General features: G+C 37.8%; 1 protein-coding gene across 2 annotated transcripts in view; it reads left to right on the top strand.

Annotated features, from left to right (window-relative positions):
• The window catches only part of vav3a (vav guanine nucleotide exchange factor 3a), a 119412-nt gene that overhangs the window by 59901 nt on the left and 35854 nt on the right, over positions 1 to 23657 (top strand). For both annotated transcript variants that reach the window (XM_084747057.1, XM_084747056.1), the window contains exons 8-16: positions 227 to 330; positions 446 to 545; positions 747 to 842; positions 6482 to 6550; positions 8476 to 8562; positions 8656 to 8741; positions 9409 to 9541; positions 16360 to 16469; positions 21912 to 22013. In XM_084747057.1, coding sequence (XP_084603183.1) covers positions 227 to 330; positions 446 to 545; positions 747 to 842; positions 6482 to 6550; positions 8476 to 8562; positions 8656 to 8741; positions 9409 to 9541; positions 16360 to 16469; positions 21912 to 22013 — 887 coding nt within the window. The remainder of the gene's footprint in view (positions 1 to 226; positions 331 to 445; positions 546 to 746; positions 843 to 6481; positions 6551 to 8475; positions 8563 to 8655; positions 8742 to 9408; positions 9542 to 16359; positions 16470 to 21911; positions 22014 to 23657) is intronic.

Here is a 23657-nt window from a genome sequence, read left to right as displayed (position 1 = left end):
TCACACTGTAATAACCCAGCAGGGTGGTCAACAAAGGGTCACACTTTATTAAAGGACTTTTTCCTCTGACGACAGTTTGACATGTCACGATAGAGATAAATAACCAGATTAATCATTATTGAATTCCACAAATTAATTAAATTCTCTCATTATGTATATCTTTATATGAAACACAGCTGTTCTTAAATGTGAATTAAACACACTGATCTTTGCTGTTGTGTTTCAGGACCTGGTTAAAGTTCACAAATGTTTACTGCTGGAAATCCAGGACTCAGTCCTCCATAGAAGTTCCCAGAACCTTTACCAGATCTTCATCACTTTCAAAGAGAGGTATGCTGTGAACTTTTAACCCTTCATTCTTCTCTTAAAATAATAAGCTCTGCATGTACAAGACATCAAAAACTATATAACCTCCTCTCCAATCCTCTGTGTCTTAATGTCTCAGGTTGTTGATCTATGGGAAATACTGCAGCCATGTGGAAACAGCCATCGCCACTCTGGATTACATCTGCAAAGACAGAGAGGACGTACGCATGAAGCTAGAGGTGAAGCGTTAACAGTGATTGTTTTATGTGTTTTCATTTCTCAACGTCTCAGAATGGTCAAAGAATGCCCTCAAGTGTGTACCTGAGGCACTGCAGGTGATGACACCTCAGCTCTCAACATAGATTATTGTTAGGTTTTCTGTTATTAAAGCTGCTGTATATATGCACTTTCTAAGATTATGTGATTTTCTGTCTTGTCAGGAATGTTCAAAAAGAGCAAACTACGGCAAGTTCACACTGAGAGATCTACTCGTGGTTCCTATGCAGCGAGTCTTGAAGTATCACCTCCTCCTGCAGGTACAGTACAACCTAACTTTATTATTTCTGTTCTGCCGTAGTCGTAAAGATGACATGTCATCGTGGTGTAAAGCCATAGCCTTCAAATTAGCGCTGTGAATGTGGGAAAACCAGGTAACTCAGAGAAGTATGCTTTTATTTAAATCCCTCTCGAGTCTGTCTTTTTATCTTTGAACACACTGATCTTGTTTTATCTATTCTAACTTCATGTGTGTATCAATTAGAGACAAATTGACAAAATCAACTGCTTATGTGAGGCTTTCACATATTTCATTATATCTGTAGACACGACTTTAACATTTTTCTGTTGTATTTGAAGTGAAACTATATATTTTTCAACCTTGAACTGATCTATAGTAATAGTTTGAGGGATTTCTACTTAAGATGTGTATAGGCACTTGTGCCATTTTATTGTATTTCTCATCCTTATTCTTAATTATAGTTATTAACTTGATAAAGCGGTAGGTCAGACTTGCAGCTGCATGTTAATTTGTGCAGAAAAAATCCATACATATGGAATAATAACACTTTAAAGTTCCCTTCCACTCAAAAATATGTATTTCTTTTTTTTTCCATTCAGTTGGATGTTTGATTTTCACTGTGCAGAATGAAGCACTTGCAAAGTTTGACATGAGAAGGATGTTTTCATATTCATCTGCTGAAAGTGGAACATTTCTCTCTGCCATTTGAAGTGTTTTTAAGGGGTGGGTCTGTGAGCATGATTTGTGACATCACAACTAGTTTGAAAATCAATTCTTGTCCAAACTGCAACTAATATAAGTATGCTGTTGAAACTTGAGGCCACAAGTGCAAATTCACAGAGAAAGAAAACTTTACAAATGAACAAAATTTGAATATTCATAGATTCTGACATTTTTAATAGAGTAGGAGAGGGTTATTTATTAAGGATTCTAATGTGGAAATTCAGCATTTTTTGCAGAAAAAAAAAACACAACACACATTATTGTTCAAAGCAGACTATTTGTATATTTCTGAATACATGTATTGAGTGGATCTTTAAAATGTCATAAGCGTGCACAAAAATAAATGAATAGAAAGTCTGTGAAAATTAACCTAAATTAATCTAAACTCCAGATTAATACAGATGTGCTGATGTCATCATTTCCTGGTTTTGTCTGTATGAGCATGTGACAGTGTCACTGCTACTATGTCCTATAACCTTCTCAGTAAAGTCTGAAAATAGAAAAATGACTTCTGTTCCCCCTTAACTTTGTCAAAGAGACACTTATATACAGAATTAGTATTAAATCAAGCATTGCTGCAAGACAGGCATAACCTGAGCTTCACTTTTACTCCACTACATAGAGAAATATTGTACTTTTCTGTTCCATACATTTATCTGACAGCTATAGTGAGGAGTTACTTTGCAGTTTTTATGTACAAAACATTTGATCAACAGAAAAAAATATGATGCATTTAATAGTTTTACAGAATATATATTAGTATGTGTACAAGTCAAGGATGACAAGAATTAACTGATGATTGATTAATTGATCGTTAAGAGTTTAGTCGGTTAAGTAAAATTTAGTTGATCTATCAAAAACATTCTGAAATATAGCAGATTATTTTTATGCATGTTAAATTTTTTTGCATTATTGCATGTTATCTGATATTTAAGTATTACGTATGTTTCAAAGGCCATCTGTTGCTATGGAAATAAAACTTTGACTGAAGGTAGAAAAAAACATATTTGGTATTGTCTGGTACCATTTTTTTTTTTTAAAATAATGATTAATTGGTTAATTGATCGTTATTTGTTATCAGTGATTTATAAGTACTTACAATTTGCAACCCTAGTACAAGTACAAGATTTGACTTGCTCTCAAAGTACTTACAGTCATAGACATGGAGCCAAAAACAAAAACAACAAAACTGAACAAATAAAGGAAAATTATGGTAAAGAATAAATAATGGACAGCATAATAAAAGTCGAGTGTTTCGGAAGTGAATTGTCAACAATACAAATACTGCAGAGAAATAAATATTGAACGAGTATACATACATGGAGTGGCTGACTATGTGCAGTATATGCATGTATACATGTCTTTATACATTATGTACAGCGTGCAGAATGTATAGTGAAAATGACAGAGCATGGTGATTATATTACATGTTAAAACTTTTAAACTGTAAAAATATGGTCTTTAGTGGAAGTCAGTAGTAAGTGGTAGAGTTATTGGCACAGTGTGACTAATTTAACTGTCCATCATGATTAAAGCCTGTGTGTAGAAACTGTTTTTGTGTCTGGTTGTCATAGCTTACAGTATTATTAGTTCAAATTAGCTGCACTTTGACCAGCTGCAAAGATATTAATATAATACTTTAAATCAGCATAACGAAAACTTTAACTTTTGATGCTATGAGTTTATTTTGCTGATAAGGATTCTGTCCTACTGAAAGCAGGACTTTTATTTGAAATGCAGTATTTTTCCTGTCACATAAGTAAAGGAGCTCAGGACCTCTGTGCACGAGCGTCTGAAAAAGCTGTCTATACTTTTCTATCACCACGTATTTCCATCCACATTCCTCCCAGCTGTATATAATGTCATTGTAATTGATCAAAGCAGGACAGAAACTTTGAGTTGAAAGTCTCTCTGACTTTATAGATGACTGTCAGTAAGTGACAGAGCCCCATCGGGGAGTTTTTATTCATCAAAGCCTCCATCATTGCCAATCAGACTGCATTAGCAGGAGTGCTCGCCGTCGCTAGGTGGTGCTGTTGATCATGTTTGTTTTTTGTTTTTTTTTCCCACCCCTCTCCTCTCCCTGCCGTTCGTCCTTCAGGCTGTGAGACTCCTCTCGTCTATTTCTGTAGCTTCTTTATGACGCTCACTCTGAAATGACCCGCACATAATTGTCATCTGATCGCGACAATGAAGAGTGAGGAGAGAGAAAATAGATAAAGGACTGAAAGAGAGAGCAGCAGGCAGAGCAAGACAAACAACTTGCAGACAGACAGACAGAGAGGTGAAGTATTTTTGAAGTGTGAGGATGTGAATGTGAAGCTGAAGTGATGCTGTAAAAACTCAGGACAAAGTCAGCGAGAAGTTACTAACATGTCACTGAAAATTGAAACATTTACACATTTTAATCATCTTAGAAGCCTCAGAGGACTTTTTTCTATAATTTCTATGAAGTTTCATGATTAAAATTTTGAAATATTTCAGTCTAATACACAAAATACACACAGGATAAGTCAAAGAGGTTGAAGGTGTTCTCTGTATAATGTGCAGTACAGGAGGTGACAGGAGCACCAACCTCTTCCTCCTCGCTCCACTGGACTGGTCATCCATGGGGACGTCTTATGGCCTCATTGTGTTTTATTTCATTGATTTTTTTTGTTAATTGTATGCTAATGTTAAACCTCTGAGGAGCAATGAGTGCACCGTGCTTTGATTTAGGAGGATCTATATGGAAGCAAAAAAGGCAAAAAAAAAGAGAGGGATATAAATATTAACAGTACAGAAGAGGATTAGGGCCAGACAAGCATTTTGAGACTAAAGTTGATCATCATGCCAAGTATAATATCAGAAGACAATTTTTATTCCTTTCTTTTTTGCATTATACAGTTTGAGAATCAAGTTGAAATACTGAGAGTAAAATTTAAGTACCATTTTTATTACCAATATTTTTTACTTTATTCTCACAATACAAAAAAAATAGAAAAGAAATACAAGCTTTCTCCTGTGATTTATTTTCTTCTCATGTCTCGCACTAGTACTGAAAGTTCAACTTTATTCAACTTCATTTTCAAAATGCAACTTCCTCCTCACGTTTTCCTCCTCATGCCTGGTCAAGATTCAGATTCTAGCTCGGACATTTGAGCCGCAAAGGACGAGCAATCAAACCTTCAAACCAGAGCCCGGAAACCCTCCACACTTGGCTTTTCAATCCAAATTAGTAAAAATGAAAAAAAAAGAGTTCACTCTCTGGAAATATGCAGGTGGAATTCAAAGTTAATTTTAATTCTCTTGATAAAATTATGTCTAAATAACAATGATGAGTATTCAGTGGTAGTTAAATTTCAGGAATTCAAAATAAATAAGACAATAGTACAATTCATATGGCTTATGCCCCTAAAAAATGTAATTATTATGCCCATCTTTGCTTTTATAACTATATACCTCTTTGGTTTGCATACCAATATGTCTTGTATATTTTATTTGTGAATCATAGAGGTTTTCAGATGCATTCATCTGTGACAGGCAGTTTATTTTTACCGTCAGTGAGCAAAAGTTCCATAATAATCTTCAGGTTTTAGAAAATCTAGGCCTTGATGGGAGACTTTGGTCAGTCACAGGTTGGTAAGACAGTTTATTGTCGAGTCTGATCCCCAAAACGCAAGTATTCAACAGGAATGGGAATCAACAACCAGCTGTCTTTTACCAGAATCGCTTACTGCACCTTTAAGCAGAGACCACGCGTGTTGTATTCTTTCACATTAAGATATTCATTCATGGGTTCTGAGCTCTCGCTTGCTGTGTTCAGTCAGAAATTCCAGCTGATTCCAGCAGGGTTTTCAATAAGAAGCCCTGGCGTAGGCTTTCTGAAACCTTATGATCTCACCCGGTCATGTTTTCATGCAACACCAATGTCCCACCAAACGGGGACAAAAAAAAAAAAAACCTGTAGGAACAAAGTGATTGCGTTGTGTCAACATGGGCTGAGATCCCCGTGGAACAGCCGTGTAATAGCCAGCTGCAGCGAATAAAGCGTCCGCTGGGTTACTCTCCCACATGGTGACAGCCACATTCTGTACAACTAATGTCTTGTCACTTCTTCTCTCTCGCTGAGTTCCTCTCTCTCTCGCCGTTTCTTTCTTTCTCTCTTTTTTTGTCATCAATCTTTCTCTCTTTCTTCCTCACTGCCTGCGCTCATCATTTCTCTTCCCCCCCCCGAACACAGTCGCGACACGATTCCCTCAATGAGTCCATCATGTATGGTCCCGGCTATCGACACGACCACTCCCTTCCTCTGTATCTCTATGGAGGTGTGGAGGTGGGAGCAGGCCTTGATAAATGGGACTCTGCCGTCTTGCTACTGATAATAATGCCCAGGTTGAGCTTGACTGACACCGGGGATTTGAGCAGTGCCATGCAGACATATATATCTCCCTTAGCGGCTCAGTGTGGGTGTGTGTGTGTATCTATGTGTGTGTGGATGCGGTTTGTATGGGCCCGTATGAAGGACATGCATGGCATCCTTCCTTATCCTTCGCTGCTGAGGTCTAGATGTCTTGTTTACGCTGCAGCCAGGCGCTGGCAAGCAATTTCAGATACACACTTGCACACACATGCCTGCAACAGATGAATGCACACACGCACGCACACACACACACACACACACACACACACACACACAGTATCTGATTTATTTCAGGACAGAATTCTTTTCGCAGTAACCTTTTTCATTTCATATCAAGAGCCGAAGCATTACTTTCTCATGTGTGGGATGTGGCCGTTAGCAGCAGGATAACAGTGTTCATGAATACAACATATAACATGTTTTTTTTTTTTCTTTTGGTTTATGATTGACAGACGTTCTGAAAAAGCTGTTATCAGTGGAGACATTTTTAGTTACATTATATATTGTGTTTGTGCTTTGTTTCTGTCCAACAGGAGCTGGTGAAACACACTCATGATGCCACAGACAAGAGTAACCTGCGGATGGCACTGGATGCCATGAAGGTACAGCATTAGTTTATTTTACTTAGACACTGGTATCCCAGCATGCACCAAACATATTCACATGAGAGCATCCAGATTTAAAATTTAGCACAATGAAAAACTAACCTCTGTTTAGTAATTTCAAATTTAGTGGAGTAAACCTACATTAAATGTAATTTAATCAATATGGAGATGTTCGCATATCTAAATATTTTTTTGAAGGTCTAAATTTGAGTGCTGTCAGGAAAAAGGGAGGATAACCAAAAAAAACCTTTGGTTGATTTATATTCCTTTATAAAACATTGCATTATTTACAAGATATCTAAAAAATGTAAAAGACAGTATATTGTTTGCTAACTAGCTAGTGAGCTAAAAATGGTTTGCTCTGCTAACAAGCCAAAAACATTAGCCTACTGTAGTGAAGCCTTTATGATTTGGCAGAGAAGCTTATTAAGCCAATTTCTCCTCGTCTGAGAAAAACAAGTTGGCTGATTATTTATGAGTGAGATGCATTATAAAGCTCAATTTGGTTGAGTCTGATGTAGTAGAATTAAATTTTATCTAAATAATAAAGAAAGAATTAAATTTAATATAGGTTTAGAGCAAAAATACTAATAAAGAGAGATTTGAATTTAATATTGATTAAATTTACTAACAACATAAATATAAGCAGCATAATATAAATTTAAACCAGCTTTAACTGGGTTTCAAAATGAATCCTTGTTCTTGCACAATTACATTTGTTTTCCCTTAAAGGTCATGAACACAGGGTTTCATGTTCCAAGTATTTTATCACTAAATTAACAACAATCAAAGTTAAAGTAAAAAAAAACAACAAAAAACCTTCACTATTATTTATTAAGACTTAACACTGGCTTCATTGAGACTGTGTGGGTGTGGATTTGTCTAGTTTTCCTCCACCAAGTGACACTGAAAGCTTGTTTGTATCATCATGTCTGGAAAGAGACTACAAGATGTTTTACTTCATTGCAAGTCAGTGCATGTCTTCAACTTTTGACTGCACATAATAAATAAATGAGTCTTCCACCAAATGCAGAATTTATAAGTCTTGCTCATTTTGTAACCTCCTATTTAATTGGCATTTTAATTGAAAGCTGAGAGTTCTGTCTTTAAGTTTTTAAGTTAAGTTTATTTGGGTAGGTCAATATTAAATACACTGTCTTAGACCTGCAATGAATTGATGAATTCAGTCATTTTTCAAGCAAGAATTCAAACATTTGGTGTTTTCAGCTTCTTGAATGTGAAGATTCTTTGTCATTTTGTTTTGGACCATTGGTTGGAGCAGAGAAGCCATCTGAAGGCATCATTTTAGGCAGCAGGAAATTCTGAAGATCATTTTCACAATTCATTGCAGAAACAATCTTCAGATCAATTGTTAATGGAAATCATCATTAATTGCAGCCCTAATTCCCTTGGGAGTTTACAGGCCTACATCTTCAATGATTAATTTTGAGGAAGAAAAAAAAACAGCATTAAAAAAAGACAATTTTAGCACACAAAAAGAAATTTGAAGTAGCTGAAGTTCAGTTTAGTAAAATTTTGTAATGTATTTAAATTTAAATTAAGAACTAATCTGAACCTAAGTGTCCAAATTATTTTTGAAAAAAATAATTGCTACAAAGTGGGACTATATAAAACTCTAAATGCTCTACTGTTCATATATTTCAGTTTCGAAATGTGTACTGTAAATCTAATTATTTGAATTGCTGAACGGATGTTCTCAGTTTTGTTTTTCTTTTCTTTTCTTCGTCTTCTCTTTTATTATTGTTCTAAATCTCGTTTTTAAGGTTGAATATCACAATATCTTCATATTGTTGTGTGTGTTAAGTGTATTATTTGTCTGTATTTATTATTATTTTTAAATGTTTGTCTAAATGAGACTGAGTTCAAGAGAGATGCTGTATTTTTTTCTGATTTGATTACAGGACTTGGCTCAGTACGTTAACGAAGTCAAGAGGGACAATGAGACGTTGCGAGAAATAGATCAGTATCAGAAATCCATCGAAAACCTGGTAAGCTGCCAGAGAATTTGATCTCGGCCTCAAAACGCTGTGGAAATGCTTGGCTCCTGTCAGATCACAACCCACCTCTCTTTTTTTCTGTAGAATCAGCCTCTGAGTAACTACGGGAGACCCAAAGGTGACGGGGAGGTACGGGTGGCCTCGGTGGACAAACGAGCTAAACAGGACAGGTGAGATGTCAGGCTGACACGGTGGTTGGCTGAAACACTGACTGATTGCAGTTTAACTGGAGTCAGGTGCAGCGGTCGGAAAACTGCCAGGGTATATATTACTCTAAGCCAAAAAAACTACACCTGTGTGTTGTGTAACTGAAGACCAAAAGTGAAGCAATTGCTGGTGAATTACAGAACGATCAATAAATACCTGCTGCGTGTCGCATTTTTTTGGCATTCTGTCCTCAAGATAATAAGTTCTGTCTGTATTTTTTTTAATCTTACCACTAAATTAAACTATATCTGTAAACTCTGTTGTGTGTCAGGTGCAATGTTACCTCTTTTGAAACAACAATATGCAGCTTTGACATTTTTAGTCCTGTCCTTCTTCTAAAGGGTTAGGACCATGTTCCTACCTTGATGAACTTTTCTACTGTATCTTAAAACAACAGGTAGCTTGAGTTTGAGCTTGAGGCAGTCGATATCTGTAAATCCGTCACAGGAATTGGAGAGGCAGACTTTTCCGACACACAGTTTGTCAAAAACCTTGTTAAAATTCAATTTTCAGGTATTAAGGCTGTAAAGGGATGATTGTACAGACAAACAGGGTGATAAATATGTATAATGAATTAAAAAAAACAAAAGAATCAGAAATAATGACCGCTTGATGCTCTTTGATCCGCAGGCACATCTTCCTGTTCGATTCGGCGGTGATCGTATGCAAGCGTCGAGGGGATAACTATGAGATGAAAGAAGTGATCGACCTGCACCTCTTCAAGATCACCAACAACCCCACGTCGGACAAGGAGAACCGAAAGGTCTGCACACACAGACACGGTCATCTGTTCAGCCCTGCTTAATTGTTTTACTGTGGCTTTCCTGACTCTTTCTCTCCCCGCTGAAACGCAGTGACAGGGTGTGGTGCATCATTTTAATTTTATTCCACCTTGAAAAGACTACATATCGGGAGGAAAATGATTTAAATGGCGACATCAATCACCGAGAGGCTGTCGATAGACTTTCTTGTTTACACTCCAGACATTTTCACTTTAAATCACAGGTGCAATTGACAACATTAGTGATGGCTCTGTCTCCTGGGTGACCAAGGATTTTCATAGACATGGCTTTATTACATTCAGCTGTGTCTGCAAAGTGGAAAACACACAGCCGCCTCAGCGACGCGTCACGTCATATCGCGCACGTCAAGTGCCGCCCATAGCCTGTACATAGGCCAGGATATTTCTGACCTCGAGAACTAGTCGCTCCTATTTTTCGACACATTTAGGACTGAGGTGACACAGACAAAGGAAATAGTTGGCAGCAAACATAAAAGTAAAAGTTTTTAGTGGTGGCAAAGCTGGAAAAAGGACAATGGCATGAAGTGAAGCAGAGTGGCATGTCCATATTTATGTTATCTTTATATTATATTATATTTTGCATTTTTTTAGCCATTGACTGCAGTCATTATGTCCAAAATGTCCACTGTAAGAAAGGCCTAGTGTTTGTAATGCAGTGTTCTAGTGTCAGCATATTATGGTGTATAGAGAGGCATATTCCAGACAGGAAAAGTCTAAGAATGGCAGGGGATACTTTTATATCTGTGTCGTTGAATTTTACAGGTTTTTGGTATCACAGATATAACTTACACAACAGTATGCAAAGGAAAAAAACATACTGTTTGTTTTGTGCACTGTTTTTATTTTACTATTTTGTTAAAGAAAATGTATTGCATGTGCATGTGTCTCCAAGTTGAGCTCTTCCTCCTTGGCATGTACATGTTTTTCAAGTTTCAGATCTGGCCGTCACCTTGGAAAAGATACTGGCACATGCACATTCACATCTTTCAGTCATTTCAGGTTTTCTGTTTTTTTTTGTTTTTTTTTTTCCTTATCTGATTTTTTTTTTTTTTTGGCAGCAGCAACACATCTTTGTGAACATTTCGCTTCCTGTTCCAAGAGAGTAACTCAATTCTACTTTTGGCGAGGCGACAGTGATGATGTTTTACCTCAGACGGACAGAAAAATTAGCCACAATTATATCAGGCTGAAGTCATAAAGAAACAAAACATGTAGCTTTTTTTCTGCCAGGCTCACAGACCACAGTTATTGCTCATATTTGCGCAAAAATTTGAAAATCATTTTCCTATGTCTTATCATAACAATAATGATCAACTTTTTATAAACTATTTATAGAGTTACAAAGTGCTTCACAAAGAGAAGATAAAATAAAAGAACAAGAGGGAGATAAAATCCATGAAACAAATTAAAATAATAAGCAAGAAATTAAAAAACAATAAAATAAACAGCTTAGTTAAAAACAGGAAATGCTTTCTGATAAAGGTACATTTTTAGAGAGTCTGAGACTCAGACAGCCTTATTTCCATGGGCAGGTCATTCCAGAGCCTCTGGGTCATGATAGCAAAAGCTGGATCTTATTTTAGCAATATTACTGAGGCAATAAAAACATGATTGGACAAGCTTTGTGATCAAGACAAAAAAGACATAAATTTCTGTCAGACAGGACCACAAGATTTCTTGCAACAGGTTTGACATGTTGTGACAGTCATTTTTAGTGATATTCTGGGGCTGAATAACAAGGATTTCTGTTTGGTTGAAGAAAATGATTTGACATCCAATTTCTTATGTCGTCAGGCAGCCCTGTAGGGAACTCAGCATACTGAGGTCAGTGGGGTTGACAGGGAGGTACAACTGCGTATCATCCACATAAGAATGGAAAGAAATACCACGTCTGTGAAGCATGTTATAGGGACAACAAATTAGGGCCAAGAATTGACCCTTGAGGCACACCATACTTATTATGGGACAGAGACAACATGAAGTAGAGACACAGAACTTCTTATTTGACAAATATGATGAGAACCAGTTTAATGCACCACCATTGCTTCAGCCTATTTAATCGAATGCCATGATCAATTGTGTCGAAAGTGACAGTTAAATCCAGCAGCGCAAGAATTGAAAAATTGAGCACATGCCCGCGTCAGCATTCATTAATAGGTCGTTATTATGCTGCTCATAAAAAATGAGTCCATTCAACGATGACAATCTGTGCTCTGAATTTTAATTGAATGAGTGTGTTGGTGTTATTGTGACAGGCAAATAGTTTATTTCTACAGTCAACACTTCACATCTGAGAGGGAAGTGTGAATAACACGTCTAATTTTATTGTTTGTACCTTAGTCAGGAAGCCTAACGTTCACAGGTCGGATTGGTGGCATCATTTCGAATCTGCGCTAATTTAATTCACTGACTGAAAGAGAAAATATATGTTAAGCATTTAGATTTTAATTTTATGGTGTGTTATCACCATTTTCAAGAAGCAATAACCCACTTTTGTCTGTGATTTACAATGATTTTATAACAGCTACTGTAAAACAGCTTTTGATGATATTTAATTTCAGCCAGGGCTGCATGCTATGTCCATCTTAATACCAGAACAATGTAGCAAGCAGATTCTGCTTTCTACCTTCACTGTTTCCCTCTTGCTGTAATATTCAGTTAGAAAATAATAGCAGAATGTAAAATAAAAAAAAAGAACAAAACAAGCATCTCATATAACAACCAATCAGCTATAATGGAGGGAAGTCTTGCACTGTTGAGTCCATTATTGCCTCTTTATGACTGAGTCAGCAAAGCTCAGAAACCATGTTGGACTCCTGACAAACCAATTAACAGCACTACTTCAGCATAATGAGCAGCCATAACAATTTGTCAGATAAACGCAGGTTCATAAAATCGAGTAAAAATCGAGTTAACTCGCTCCTTGACAGTATTTTATAAGCACCTGTACCGACCTTTACATCCCACCGCCGCCTCCTGCGCTCTGTGTCCCCCTGATCCCCCTAATGTGCTGCTAAAATGAGCCACGCGGGAAAATCTTTACAGCTCATAACACAGACAACAATATAATCAGCAGAAAAGAGTCTTAAATAATTTGGTACATGCTTGTTGCAGCACATGTTTTACATTGTCTTGTTCATTTACCAGCATAATACTGAAACAGTGTCAGACTAGAACAGTCTGCCTCCTCCCAGATGGTGCTATCATTAAACCTTGCTTTGGGCCTGACAACACACACACACACACACACACACACACACACACACACACACACACACACACACACAAACACACACACACACACATACACGTTCACACATAGAATACTAAGTGCCAAATGGTGAAAAATATTGCCAATCATAATGAGGAATGATATCTACGGCGTGCCAGGAAACAATGATTTGGGCAGTAATGGTGTTGTAAATAGCAGACATTAGTAGGCTTAGACCCATATGGGCTTCTATAGTTATTTTTATTATGAAACTTTCAGCTACCTCAGTGTCGTTCACCTCTGACATGATGGATATGATGCAGTTTGTTTGATTACATATTTATTATGGAAATGCCGAAGATGACAGTGACTGTCTGAGGGAAGCAGCGATAAGAACCTTCATCATCACATTTACATGCAAGTCAGATGGAGGTAAAACCAAATCACCTTAAAGTCTAATCGTTTCCGAAGTGATGCACGCAGCAGCAGGAAACTTTTGTGCAGCCATTGGAGTGAAGCCATTCCTCATACTAAAGCTGATGCTTTGAGGCTTTACGGCAGCCGGAAGTGATCAAAGGAAAGCTTTTAATTCAGCTTTTAAAGATTCTATTATGAATATTTGTATAATCACAAAAGATCAGATCACCATATGTAATGTGTCACTCGTAGTGATGAAACAACAAACTTCATCCAACTCTGTAGTTCCCCTCAGCTGAGTTGTGACTTTTGGGGTCTTTCAGTGTATTGTTTTGGTTTTCCGGTCCGCAACTTTCGCTTTAGTTTAAGCAGCAGCTGTTTGCAGAAAAAAATGCTCTAAAAACCCACTGACTATCCGCAAACAGCAGACAGACAAAGTTAACAGCTATTAAACATGCAAAGCATTTAGCAGCAAAAAGGCCCTTTTTTTCCTTAGAAGTTGGTTAAGACCAAAACTGGGCTAAAAGGAGAGTAAGTTATTGTTTTATTATTAGAGGTACAGTTGTCAGATTGCAGAAACCCAACTCTAAGTAATGCTAATGATGATGGCGTTTGCTGGATGTGTAAAAAGCCAGCTGTTTATCATGTCAACTTAAATAATGATAATCATTGACTGTATATAAAGATGTGGGCTTTCTCCCACTCAGGGTCCCATGTTAATGTTTTTTTTTCACCCGGTCAGGCAAGTGGGTCAGAAATCTACATGGCTAAAGTAAATTTGTACTTGTTCCCGTGCAAATAGTTTCATTTATTAGCGGTTATCAAATAACAACAAAGACTAAAATTAATTGTCATATTTAATCTATAAAATGTCAGATAATTGAGAAAAATGTCAATCCCAGTTTTTCAGACGTCATTAAATGTGTAATTTTGTCAGTCTAAATTCCAAATGTGTTTTGTTATACATGCTAATAAATGAAGAAAGACATTTTCTACCATTTTGCATGAAGTTAATTGCTTTAACAATTAATCAATTATCAAAATATTTTAACAGTTTAGTTCTTTATTACAACTTGTCCAGTTGAGCAAGTGAGTTACCAGATTTACTTGCCTGACATGGCATTGCGCTTGGTTTGGGCAAGTGGGCAAGCCTTTTTGTTGAGCCAAAATATCCCGAATGTGAGCGCTGCCATCTTGTGCTGGTGGTATCATCTGGAGCTTTTAATTATTTTAGTTTTCCAGCTTGCACACAGACAAAGTTAGCAACTAGCTAGTAAAAACAAGGCTTTTAGCTGCGAAAAGAGACATATATTTCCCCTAAAGGGAGAGTTTGCATCTGTCAATTGAATGCTAATGCTGTTTACTGTCTGCTGTCTCAACTTAAAGGGCCCTATCTTACACCCAGTGCAAAGCCACTGCGTCGGTGGTGTATGAGATTTGCCATTTTTGCCATGTCTGCAACATAGCAAATGAATTTGCACCTGGTCTGTGTTGCCATGACCTGGGGGTCTAAAAATGAAGGCAGAACAAAGGTGTGGCCACTTGCACCTTAGACCAGCTAAAACCTGGTCAAAGTGTAAAGTCTGTGGCGCAATTGGTCTGTAAGCACAAGATAGCACTGAGCACGTTTGGCCGAAGCGCACACACACACACAGACACACACACACACTCCACAATCACAAAACACCTTCATTTATGATAAATCTTCTCCCCACACAGGAGTGTTGATTAGTAAAGTGTCCTTGTAACATATTTTCCATCAGAAATAAAGTGTAAATATTGAAGTTAATTAAAATTATCTAACTAATAACAATTATCATTATAATTATAAATTTATTAGATTATTAAATAATCTCAATAGACCTGTGAAGTACGCACAGGACGGGATGACAGCTGTCAGATCATCTTCAACAGATCAGTCAGGGTGACAGCTGGAGCAGCTGTAGTGTTTGTGTCTGTGTGTTCATTGGGATCCAGAAAAACAAGGATTAAACAATTATGATCAAGAACCAGAAAGGGGAGATGATGACTGGGTGACCACAAAGCTGCACCTCAGTCTAGCTCCAGTGGTCCAGACTGGGTCGGTTCCCTTCCCTCGACCACATTGTCTCTCTCTCCCACTCTCCATAATGTTGATGATATGTAAAATAAACATGGAGCTGCTTTGGAGATGTCCTGCCGTCTCCATATATCGTGCGTCGTTGCGCTTTCACTTCTCAAACCAGGAGATCTGTCTCGTCGCTTGAGAATCTTTTCTCTTTGTTCCCTCCTTTTAAAACCGCCGTCATGCTGCCACCATCACTGTACGACAAAAACAAGCTTTAGCCTAATTACGTATATTTTAGGAAGACAAAAAGAAGAAATACTTTACGTCATCAGCCTGAACATTTGATTCTTTGTAATGCTGAGGACAAACCAAGACAAAAAGAGCTAAACTGACAGACAGATAGACAAACACCTCCTCCTTCTCTTTACAAATTGGTAGCTAGAGATCTCTTTGCTGAGCGTAAGTCTCGGTGTCCATTGGGAATGCCTCTGTAGAGTGCTGCCTTCCTCTCCTCTTTTCTTTCAGTAGAAAAGATGAGCTCGCCTGACAGCACTGTGAGCTTGGCATGTTTTTAGCCTTCAGAGCTGAGTGCTAGGAGTTCAAAACCTCAACTAGGAGCCATAAAAAGTGCATCTCGCAAGCATCTGTTTAGTGAAGCTATGTGAAAAAAACAGAGGCATGTGTTGACACAGAGGCTAATAGACAAATATTTAGCCTTTGAAGTGGATAATGGTGGATGATTACAGGCCCACTCACTACTTGGGTCTATGCATGCTGTCGGATGCCCAGCAGTTATATGGCACAGCCAGCTCGCACTCGTTTCCTCTTCTCCTTCATGCTCTTCCTCTCTGTTTTGTCTCTGTCTGTCAGCTCTGCCGCCCTCCAACCCTTCAGCCTTTGTGTTTGCTCTCCCCGAGGCATCCCTCTTTCATTTTGCATCTCTTTGTCTCCATCTGTCTCCCTGCATCCTGTCTCCTTCAGCTCCTGCCCCCTCCTGCTCCATTTGTGTCTCGCTCCAAACCCTCAATTTATTTATTCACCGTTGTTTTTATTTCCTGTCTCAAATGTGTGCATCTTTTCTTTTTTTTTTTCTTCCCGTTGCAGTGGTCCTACGGATTCTACCTCACTCACAACCAGGGCCAGAGTGGCTTTGAATTCTTCTTCAAGACCAAAGAGCTGAAAAAGAAGTGGCTGGAGCAGTTTGGCATGGCCATGTGAGTGTGGTTTTGTCTGCGAGTGTGTGTGAGTTCATGCGTGACGACGTGATAAGAGTGTGTCTCTTTGCCTCAGCCGCATTTTGTCACAGCATCAAAGCGCACACATTTCCTGTCCTGTTATTCAGGTTAGGCCACTCGATGATTTATGAGGGAGACACGACTGTGACAAAAAAGATGAGCAGATTATAAAACGCACACTTAACTTTTAAAACCAGAACCTGACTGAAAATGCACTAAAAATGGCATCATGGTCCCAAACGCACTGTCAAAATAGTCAACATTTTGAATCCAGTATTGTAAATGTTTTATAAGCATTTTGCACTTTTTACTCAGACAAAACGGTTAAATTTAAAGCCAGTATCAGGTGTATGTGGTTAAACTGCATCAACCAGTCCTCATCCTGAACTAGATCCAAATGCATCTAAACTGACTGACAAACTGGTGCCAAGATGGAACTATAGTATTTCACTCATAGAGCCAAGAAAGATGAATGACTGACTAAGTGTCTGTCTGTCTTCCAGGCCAGACATCGTTTATTGAGTAGACAATAACTGTAGTCGTACAGTAGATTAAAAACTTTACTGCCAGAGGTGTGGACTTCAGTCACATGACTTACTGACTTAATCACCAACTATTTGAGGTTGAAAATTACAGATGGAGACGCAACTACTTTCAACTTTGTTCAACTTTTGAAGCTGCACTGAAGTCGAGGCTCTGTTGTTAAAATGCCATTATATTTAGTGAAGAGCCAATTATGACTTGTTTAGGATTTGAAACTCAGAGTTTAGGACTTGAGACTCGTCAGTCTTTACTTTGGACTTGACTCTGGACTTGAGTGCAAAGACTTGAGACTTGTTACTTGCAAAACAATGGCGTCCCACCTCTGGCAACTGCAGTCCAAAGCACAGTTCATGCAACACTGAACACAGGTGTGTAAACTTTATATGGTTTTTCATTAGTTTAAAAAACAGGAAAGTCGTATCTCATACCACATGAAGATTTGTGAAGATGTGCCTCGTTAGCTAAATTGTTGTGTGAAGCTGATGTGTGATCCACAGCAGGGGGCCAGGACTCAATGCCCTCATTCCAAACCATGAAATTCAATGAAATTAGAATCACATTATTCATCACAAAGTGTGCAGGAATTTGTTATGAAATTGGCACCAGAAACATATCAGCAGATTGCACAGTAAAACAGAATAGTACATACTTAGAAATAGTCCAGCAGGTACAGTAGGAGACAGCTGTGCAGTGTCCTCTGTGGCTATGGACATTTGTAATGTAAAAAAAAGGAACCCTGATGATGTAATGGCGATGTTGTCAGGGTAACAGTGGGGTCCTAGGGACTGTGTTTTTAACAGACGGCCTTTGTTACTTTGAAAGATGTGTGCATTTACCATGCAGAAAGCATCTAACAAAAGATACTGTCGACTTGCATTATGGGAAATGTAGGACCAGGTATTTTATTCTAAACATCAGGATATCTCGGCTTCTGCTGCTCTGGTTTTGACAATTCATTTTTAAGCAGGCTGGTAACTCAGTTGGTAGAGCGTTCGCCCCGTTCCTTCTGTACCTCCTTGAGTTTGAGCTGAGATAACAGTAATCAGATTACATCATTGTTAAGACACCTAACCACCAGCGACAGCAGTGGCAGTTATTTTAGAGCAGTGGGACTCCCAAGCAGGTGTAATTACAATGAAAATATAGAAATAAAAACTGAGAAAAAAAAGAGAATCATGAAAAGAAAAATCTGTGAAATAATATTTTCGAGCTCCTTCCTTAACAGGAAGTGAAGAAGAGGATTAGGAAGATGAAGCGCTGTGTGATGTGAGAAAACAGGGGCATTTGAGGCTGAATTAACGAGCTACGAGAATAGAGAGGCGTCGCCAGATAATCACATGCTCCCACAGCGACGCTTGATAGTTGATCTGTGAACGGTTGTTTTCTCACGTGCCGCCTTTATTTCCAAACCACCCGCTGTTTCCTGCTTGACTAAGATTCAGCAGTCGTGAGGGGCAAGCAGACACACTGTTCCACCCAGACGAAAAACGAAAGACAAACTGTTGCCTGAACAGCAGCGAGCGATTGCTCCATCCTCAAAAGTCAGGAGAAGACTCAGAAACACAATATGACTGTATTTAAAAGGGACCTATTATCATTTCCAGCTCTTTCATTCATTTTGCATGATTCACAGTTCAAAAACATCCTTATTTATCTTATACTGGCCCTTTAGGAAGCCCCTTTATTCACCCAACTTTAACCACTAGTTGGCTAATAACCTAAGACTACAGCACCCAGAGTTTCTGAGCACTGTCTTAGGATGGAAAATAACAATATGGACCAGTGAATGTGATTAACATACAGTTCATCAGACCACGGATGAGCAAGAATTAGGTTGGAAAAACAACAGAGGCAGTCAAGTTTCTGGGAACTGATTACTGTACACAAGCACGTAACCTTTATAACTGTATCCACTGATTCTGGTGAAACTGACTCAGACTTTATGGAGAAAATATTTTCTGGTTTTCACTCTGATGTTTGTCATCAGTGATTTACGGAATTTCGTGATGGATAAAGCTGTACTTTACTTTTGCTGCTGCTAATTAGCTTAGTTAGCCATGCAGCCCAGACTGGGAGCTCAAACACTGGGGGAATGCATAGCTGAGGGTTAGCTATATTAGCAATAAGTAAAGATACTTTTCCATCAGAAACTCCAGAGTAGCAGCAGAGCAGAGCATTAGAGGGAAAAACAGAAAATGTGTAACTTTCTTTTCCAGTCGAAAAAGGACTTCCTGTGAAACAAACTGAACATGAACATATCCTGAGCAGAGCACTGAATAAAGACCGTGGGTGGGCCTGGAGCGGATGACAATATAAAGAAATCCGCAATGTGCAAAAGTAGGAAAAAATCCTGAGAATGTTGCATTCAGGGCAGTCTGAAACCTGACCATTTTGCTCACAGAGATTACTTTTACATACATTTACATCATTATTTTACACTCAAGCCACCTTTCATTTGAACGGCCAACATTGTGACATTATATATGATGTAAAATAAGGTAAAGCATAATAGTTCCCCTTTAAAGCTCATTAAAATTGAAGTGGGTGCCTCTCTGTACAAGTTTGGTCTGTACAAAGTTGCTTTAAAAGCTTCAGTCCACAGAGAAGTAGTGGAACTGGAAAAGATCGGTTGTGCTCTCAAAGTCAAGTCAAAATTAAAAGGAAGCTCAAGGGTTTATGCAGGTTTTTGTAATAAACATGCCATAGCAACATATTCATTATCTTTCAATGTGATTATTTTATGCTAAGACAGTCTTTCTTGTCAGTGCTGTGGAGTTTCTTCAGTTAAAGTGGATATACTGGATAACCCCAGTACAGAGGAGAGGACACCACCAGTTCTCTGTTTCTTCTCTGACACGTTCTACCGTCTTAGCGCCGTTTGTCCTATATTCCAGAGAACATGTCGTGCTTCAGTTTGACTAATTACTGGAGTGTCAAAAGTAGCACCTGCGCATATTAAGCAAAGTGCTTATGCAACAATGTCATCGTGAAAAACAAAGGAAGACCTCTTAAATTTGAAGTAAACAGGCCTTTCTGCTAAAGGCAAACTTGGGCAAATACTGTATTCTTCTTTCTTACACACACACACACACGGACACACACACACATGCATCCATGTCCCAAGGGGCCAAGAACACTTCTGTGTTCACTTCAAGCAGACCTTGCCTGTCTACTTGCAATTCTCTCCTTCCCACTTCAAAGAACGATATCAGTGAAATGTTACTGTTGCAGTGGAAGAGACTTTGTTGGCTGCAATTATAAGTGAAAAATGTTAATTTCGCTTTGAAATCGACATTTTTATCAAAGACTAACTGTAGGAAAACTGCAACAAAATAGGCGACAAGCACAAAGTCATTTTCATTGACTGATTTTGGGATCATGTGTAACTTTTATTACAACCTACAATAGTGGTCAGTGTTTATTACACAGTTTGCTTGTTCTTTTGAGTCTGAACTCTTCCATTGTTTTTGATAGATGTGTTCTGGGGCACCAAAAGTCTATACAAAGCAATATCGGCAGTGTTTATCTATATCTGATAAAGGAAGCTTTAAATATTGATGTTTAATATTTAACCTGAACCTTGACATTGAGAACATCATGTAAGAGTTTTTATTTAGTAACACAAGTCATGTTATCGTCATGTAAAGCAAGTATATGAGCAGAGACTATAGTGAAAACTCAGATGTGTAGTCATGGACTCTCCAACACTCCAGATTTAGCTGATTCGGCATTTTGAAAAAGAGACAAGCAGGTTTGCATTATTCTTTTTGAACTCTTTGTTTTTTGTCTTCTCAATTCCATTTTCTGCCATAATAATTCATGAATGCAATTTTTGGCAGCTTTGAGCACCTTTAATGCATAAACAAGAGTTTCTTTTTTTTTTTTTAAATGTTTCTGCTTGAGCTTCATAGTATGTGATGGTATTAATTTACAGATGCTATAGTGTGATAGACTCAACCAAACTCCAACTTCCTGCAAGTTAGGATTTTTAGGATTTCAAGACTTTTTTCACCTGTTTGATTGTATAGGTTGTAATGATTCTTTTTTAACACAGCGAGGTGCATCAAAATTAAAACAGGTCACACACCTCTTCTCCCGTACACCGTGATTTATTCACCTCACTGAGCAAGCCAACCTGAGGGTCCCGACCCCCAGTAGGTGTGCTCAAAGCTTCGCAAGGCCTGCTTGATTTTAAGGGGCTGAAGAAAACTTTTCAAAAAACATAAAGGAAAAAAAAAAATTGTTTATTTTTCATTGAAGAAAACAGCCTCATCCTGCATTAGACAAGGGCACAGTTAAAACAACTAAAACAACTCTATATAATGAATATTTAAATATCCATCATATATATCACTTATTCAGGGATCATCAGTTTACTCTTTTCATACTGAGTATACCACACTCACAGATATACTCTTAAAGAATACATATGTTGTTTACAAGAAGTGTAATTGATCTTAAATACAAAACATATGATATTACAACCATACACAACAACTGTTCATCTTAACCCGTCGGTGAGTAAAAGAATATTCTGAAAAGATGTTTGTAATGTTACATATTTTGTATTCATGGTCACTTTGAAAAGGTGAGGACGATGTTCATATGTATATTTAGTATCTATGGTGATCTGCAGGTCACAGAACTTATCAATGGACTGCATATAAAGAAAGAGAATAATTTAACAAGTTGACTCAACAGAAATAAAGCTTAAAGATCAATAAGCTTTAAAAAAGCAAAAGCAACAGTCTTGTTGTTTTGGTGCTGATATTTAGTAACATTTCAGAGATATGTCAGTGCTTACAGCAGAATCACCTGTTCACATCCTATAAACTGAAGTTTTTCTTGCATCTCATGTTTGTCGCGCCTCATGTTTAGATCCAACATTCGTCCTGAGAACGCCACCAGCAACTTCCATGAGTTCCATATGCACACCTTTGAAAGGATCACCTCCTGCAATTCCTGCCACATGCTGCTGAGGTGAGATTATTATTCACACACACACACACACGCACGCACGCACGCACACACACAAACACAGAGTGAAAGCAGCACTAAAATCTCTTCAAGGCTATCGTCAGACATAAAGACTGAGGACGAGACGTGGACCCTCTCCCTTCAAACAACTGTCAGGACTTCTTTGAAAGCCCTCCGCTCCTCCTGTTCCTCTCCAGTGTACCCTAACAATCTATTCGTCACTTTCCTTTTACTCCCCTCTTCCTCTGCACATGTGCCTCCCTAACACAAAGTTTCTTTTGAATTTGCTGAATGGTATCGACACCCAGAGGACCGCGCCTCATGGTCTTTCTCACATCGGGAACGACTGAGTGGTTTCACCTACCGAGGACGGCAAAGAAAAATGTCTGTCACACTTCAGCACTTCTTCAAGGCGATGGATGGGGAAAGGGGACAAGGTTACTGCACTGTGAATATACAGAGTTAGACGCTGAATTCACCAACATTTTTCTCAGGATAAGGTGTGAGAAAAACAAGAATAATACAGGGAGGGTCTCAGGAAGCATCTGAAGTGCGGTGGTTCTTCATTTTCTTTTGGATGTTGCTGTTTTCTTGATTATTTCTCAAGTTTTTCTATAAATACAATACAATGATTGGTCCTTTAGACAGTTTCATTATGACCATTGTCCTGGAGCTCTTTGTTTGCAGTACCTGAAGAAAAGCATTTGATTAACTTGAAAAGACACAACAGAATATCAAATGACTTTGTGAATCACCAGGCTAATGAGTTAAGGGTTATTATGTGATTTTGAGATGTATATGACATTATTTTATGACACCTACACCAAAAATAAATTTGCAAATACCAGACTGGCTTGCACTGACACAGACTCATTTAATAATGTATTAAGATAAATACATGTAAGAGTTGAGCAAAATCAGGAAAATTAAAATGAGTAAATCCAGATTTAAATCTAAGCAGTTGCATAATTAAAAACTAATCTCTGCTTAGTAAATCCAAGTTTATTGAACTGAATTAAAAATGTATAAAATAATACATAATTTGTTGGCTAGCTAAAAACTTGCAACAAAATGTTACATTGTTCACTAGTAAGCTAAAAAAAAAGTTAAAACATTACATTATTCACATAAGTACATTATTCTGTACTAGCTAGCTAAAAAGTTAACAAAACCTTACATAGTTTGTTAGCTAGCTAAAAAGTTAATAGCATACTGTACATAATTTGTTAAAAATCAGTAATGATGGCTTGGCAGTGAAGCTCTATTTTAAGCTCTATTTTTTTTTCAAGACGTTAAATTTGAGTTCAAAGTAACAGTAATGTATTTTTACATTCTGTACTAGCTAGCTAAAAATTATCTTTAATAGCTAGCTGAAAAGTTATACAAGTGTTACATTGTTTTCCAGCCAGCTAAAACTTTAGTCAGCATAGTTAACCTGTCCGTGACGGCTTAATGGAGCAATATAGTCAAATAATAGATGATTAAATGACAAACAACAACACAGTAAGAACGCAACTGGCAGCAACCAGCTGTGCGTTTTTTTTTGTTTGTTTGTTTGTTTGTTTGTTTGTTTGTTTGTTTTTCAAAGAAGTTGATAATTTTGCTCAGTCCATCCCAGAAAGGCAGCCATTAAAGTTAGTACTGGAT

Source organism: Lutjanus erythropterus, chromosome 21 (genome assembly GCF_056507025.1).
Source record: "Lutjanus erythropterus isolate fLutEry1 chromosome 21, fLutEry1.hap2, whole genome shotgun sequence".
Classification (NCBI taxonomy): domain Eukaryota; kingdom Metazoa; phylum Chordata; class Actinopteri; order Lutjaniformes; family Lutjanidae; genus Lutjanus; species Lutjanus erythropterus.
This window is presented reverse-complemented; position numbering and strand designations above follow the sequence as displayed.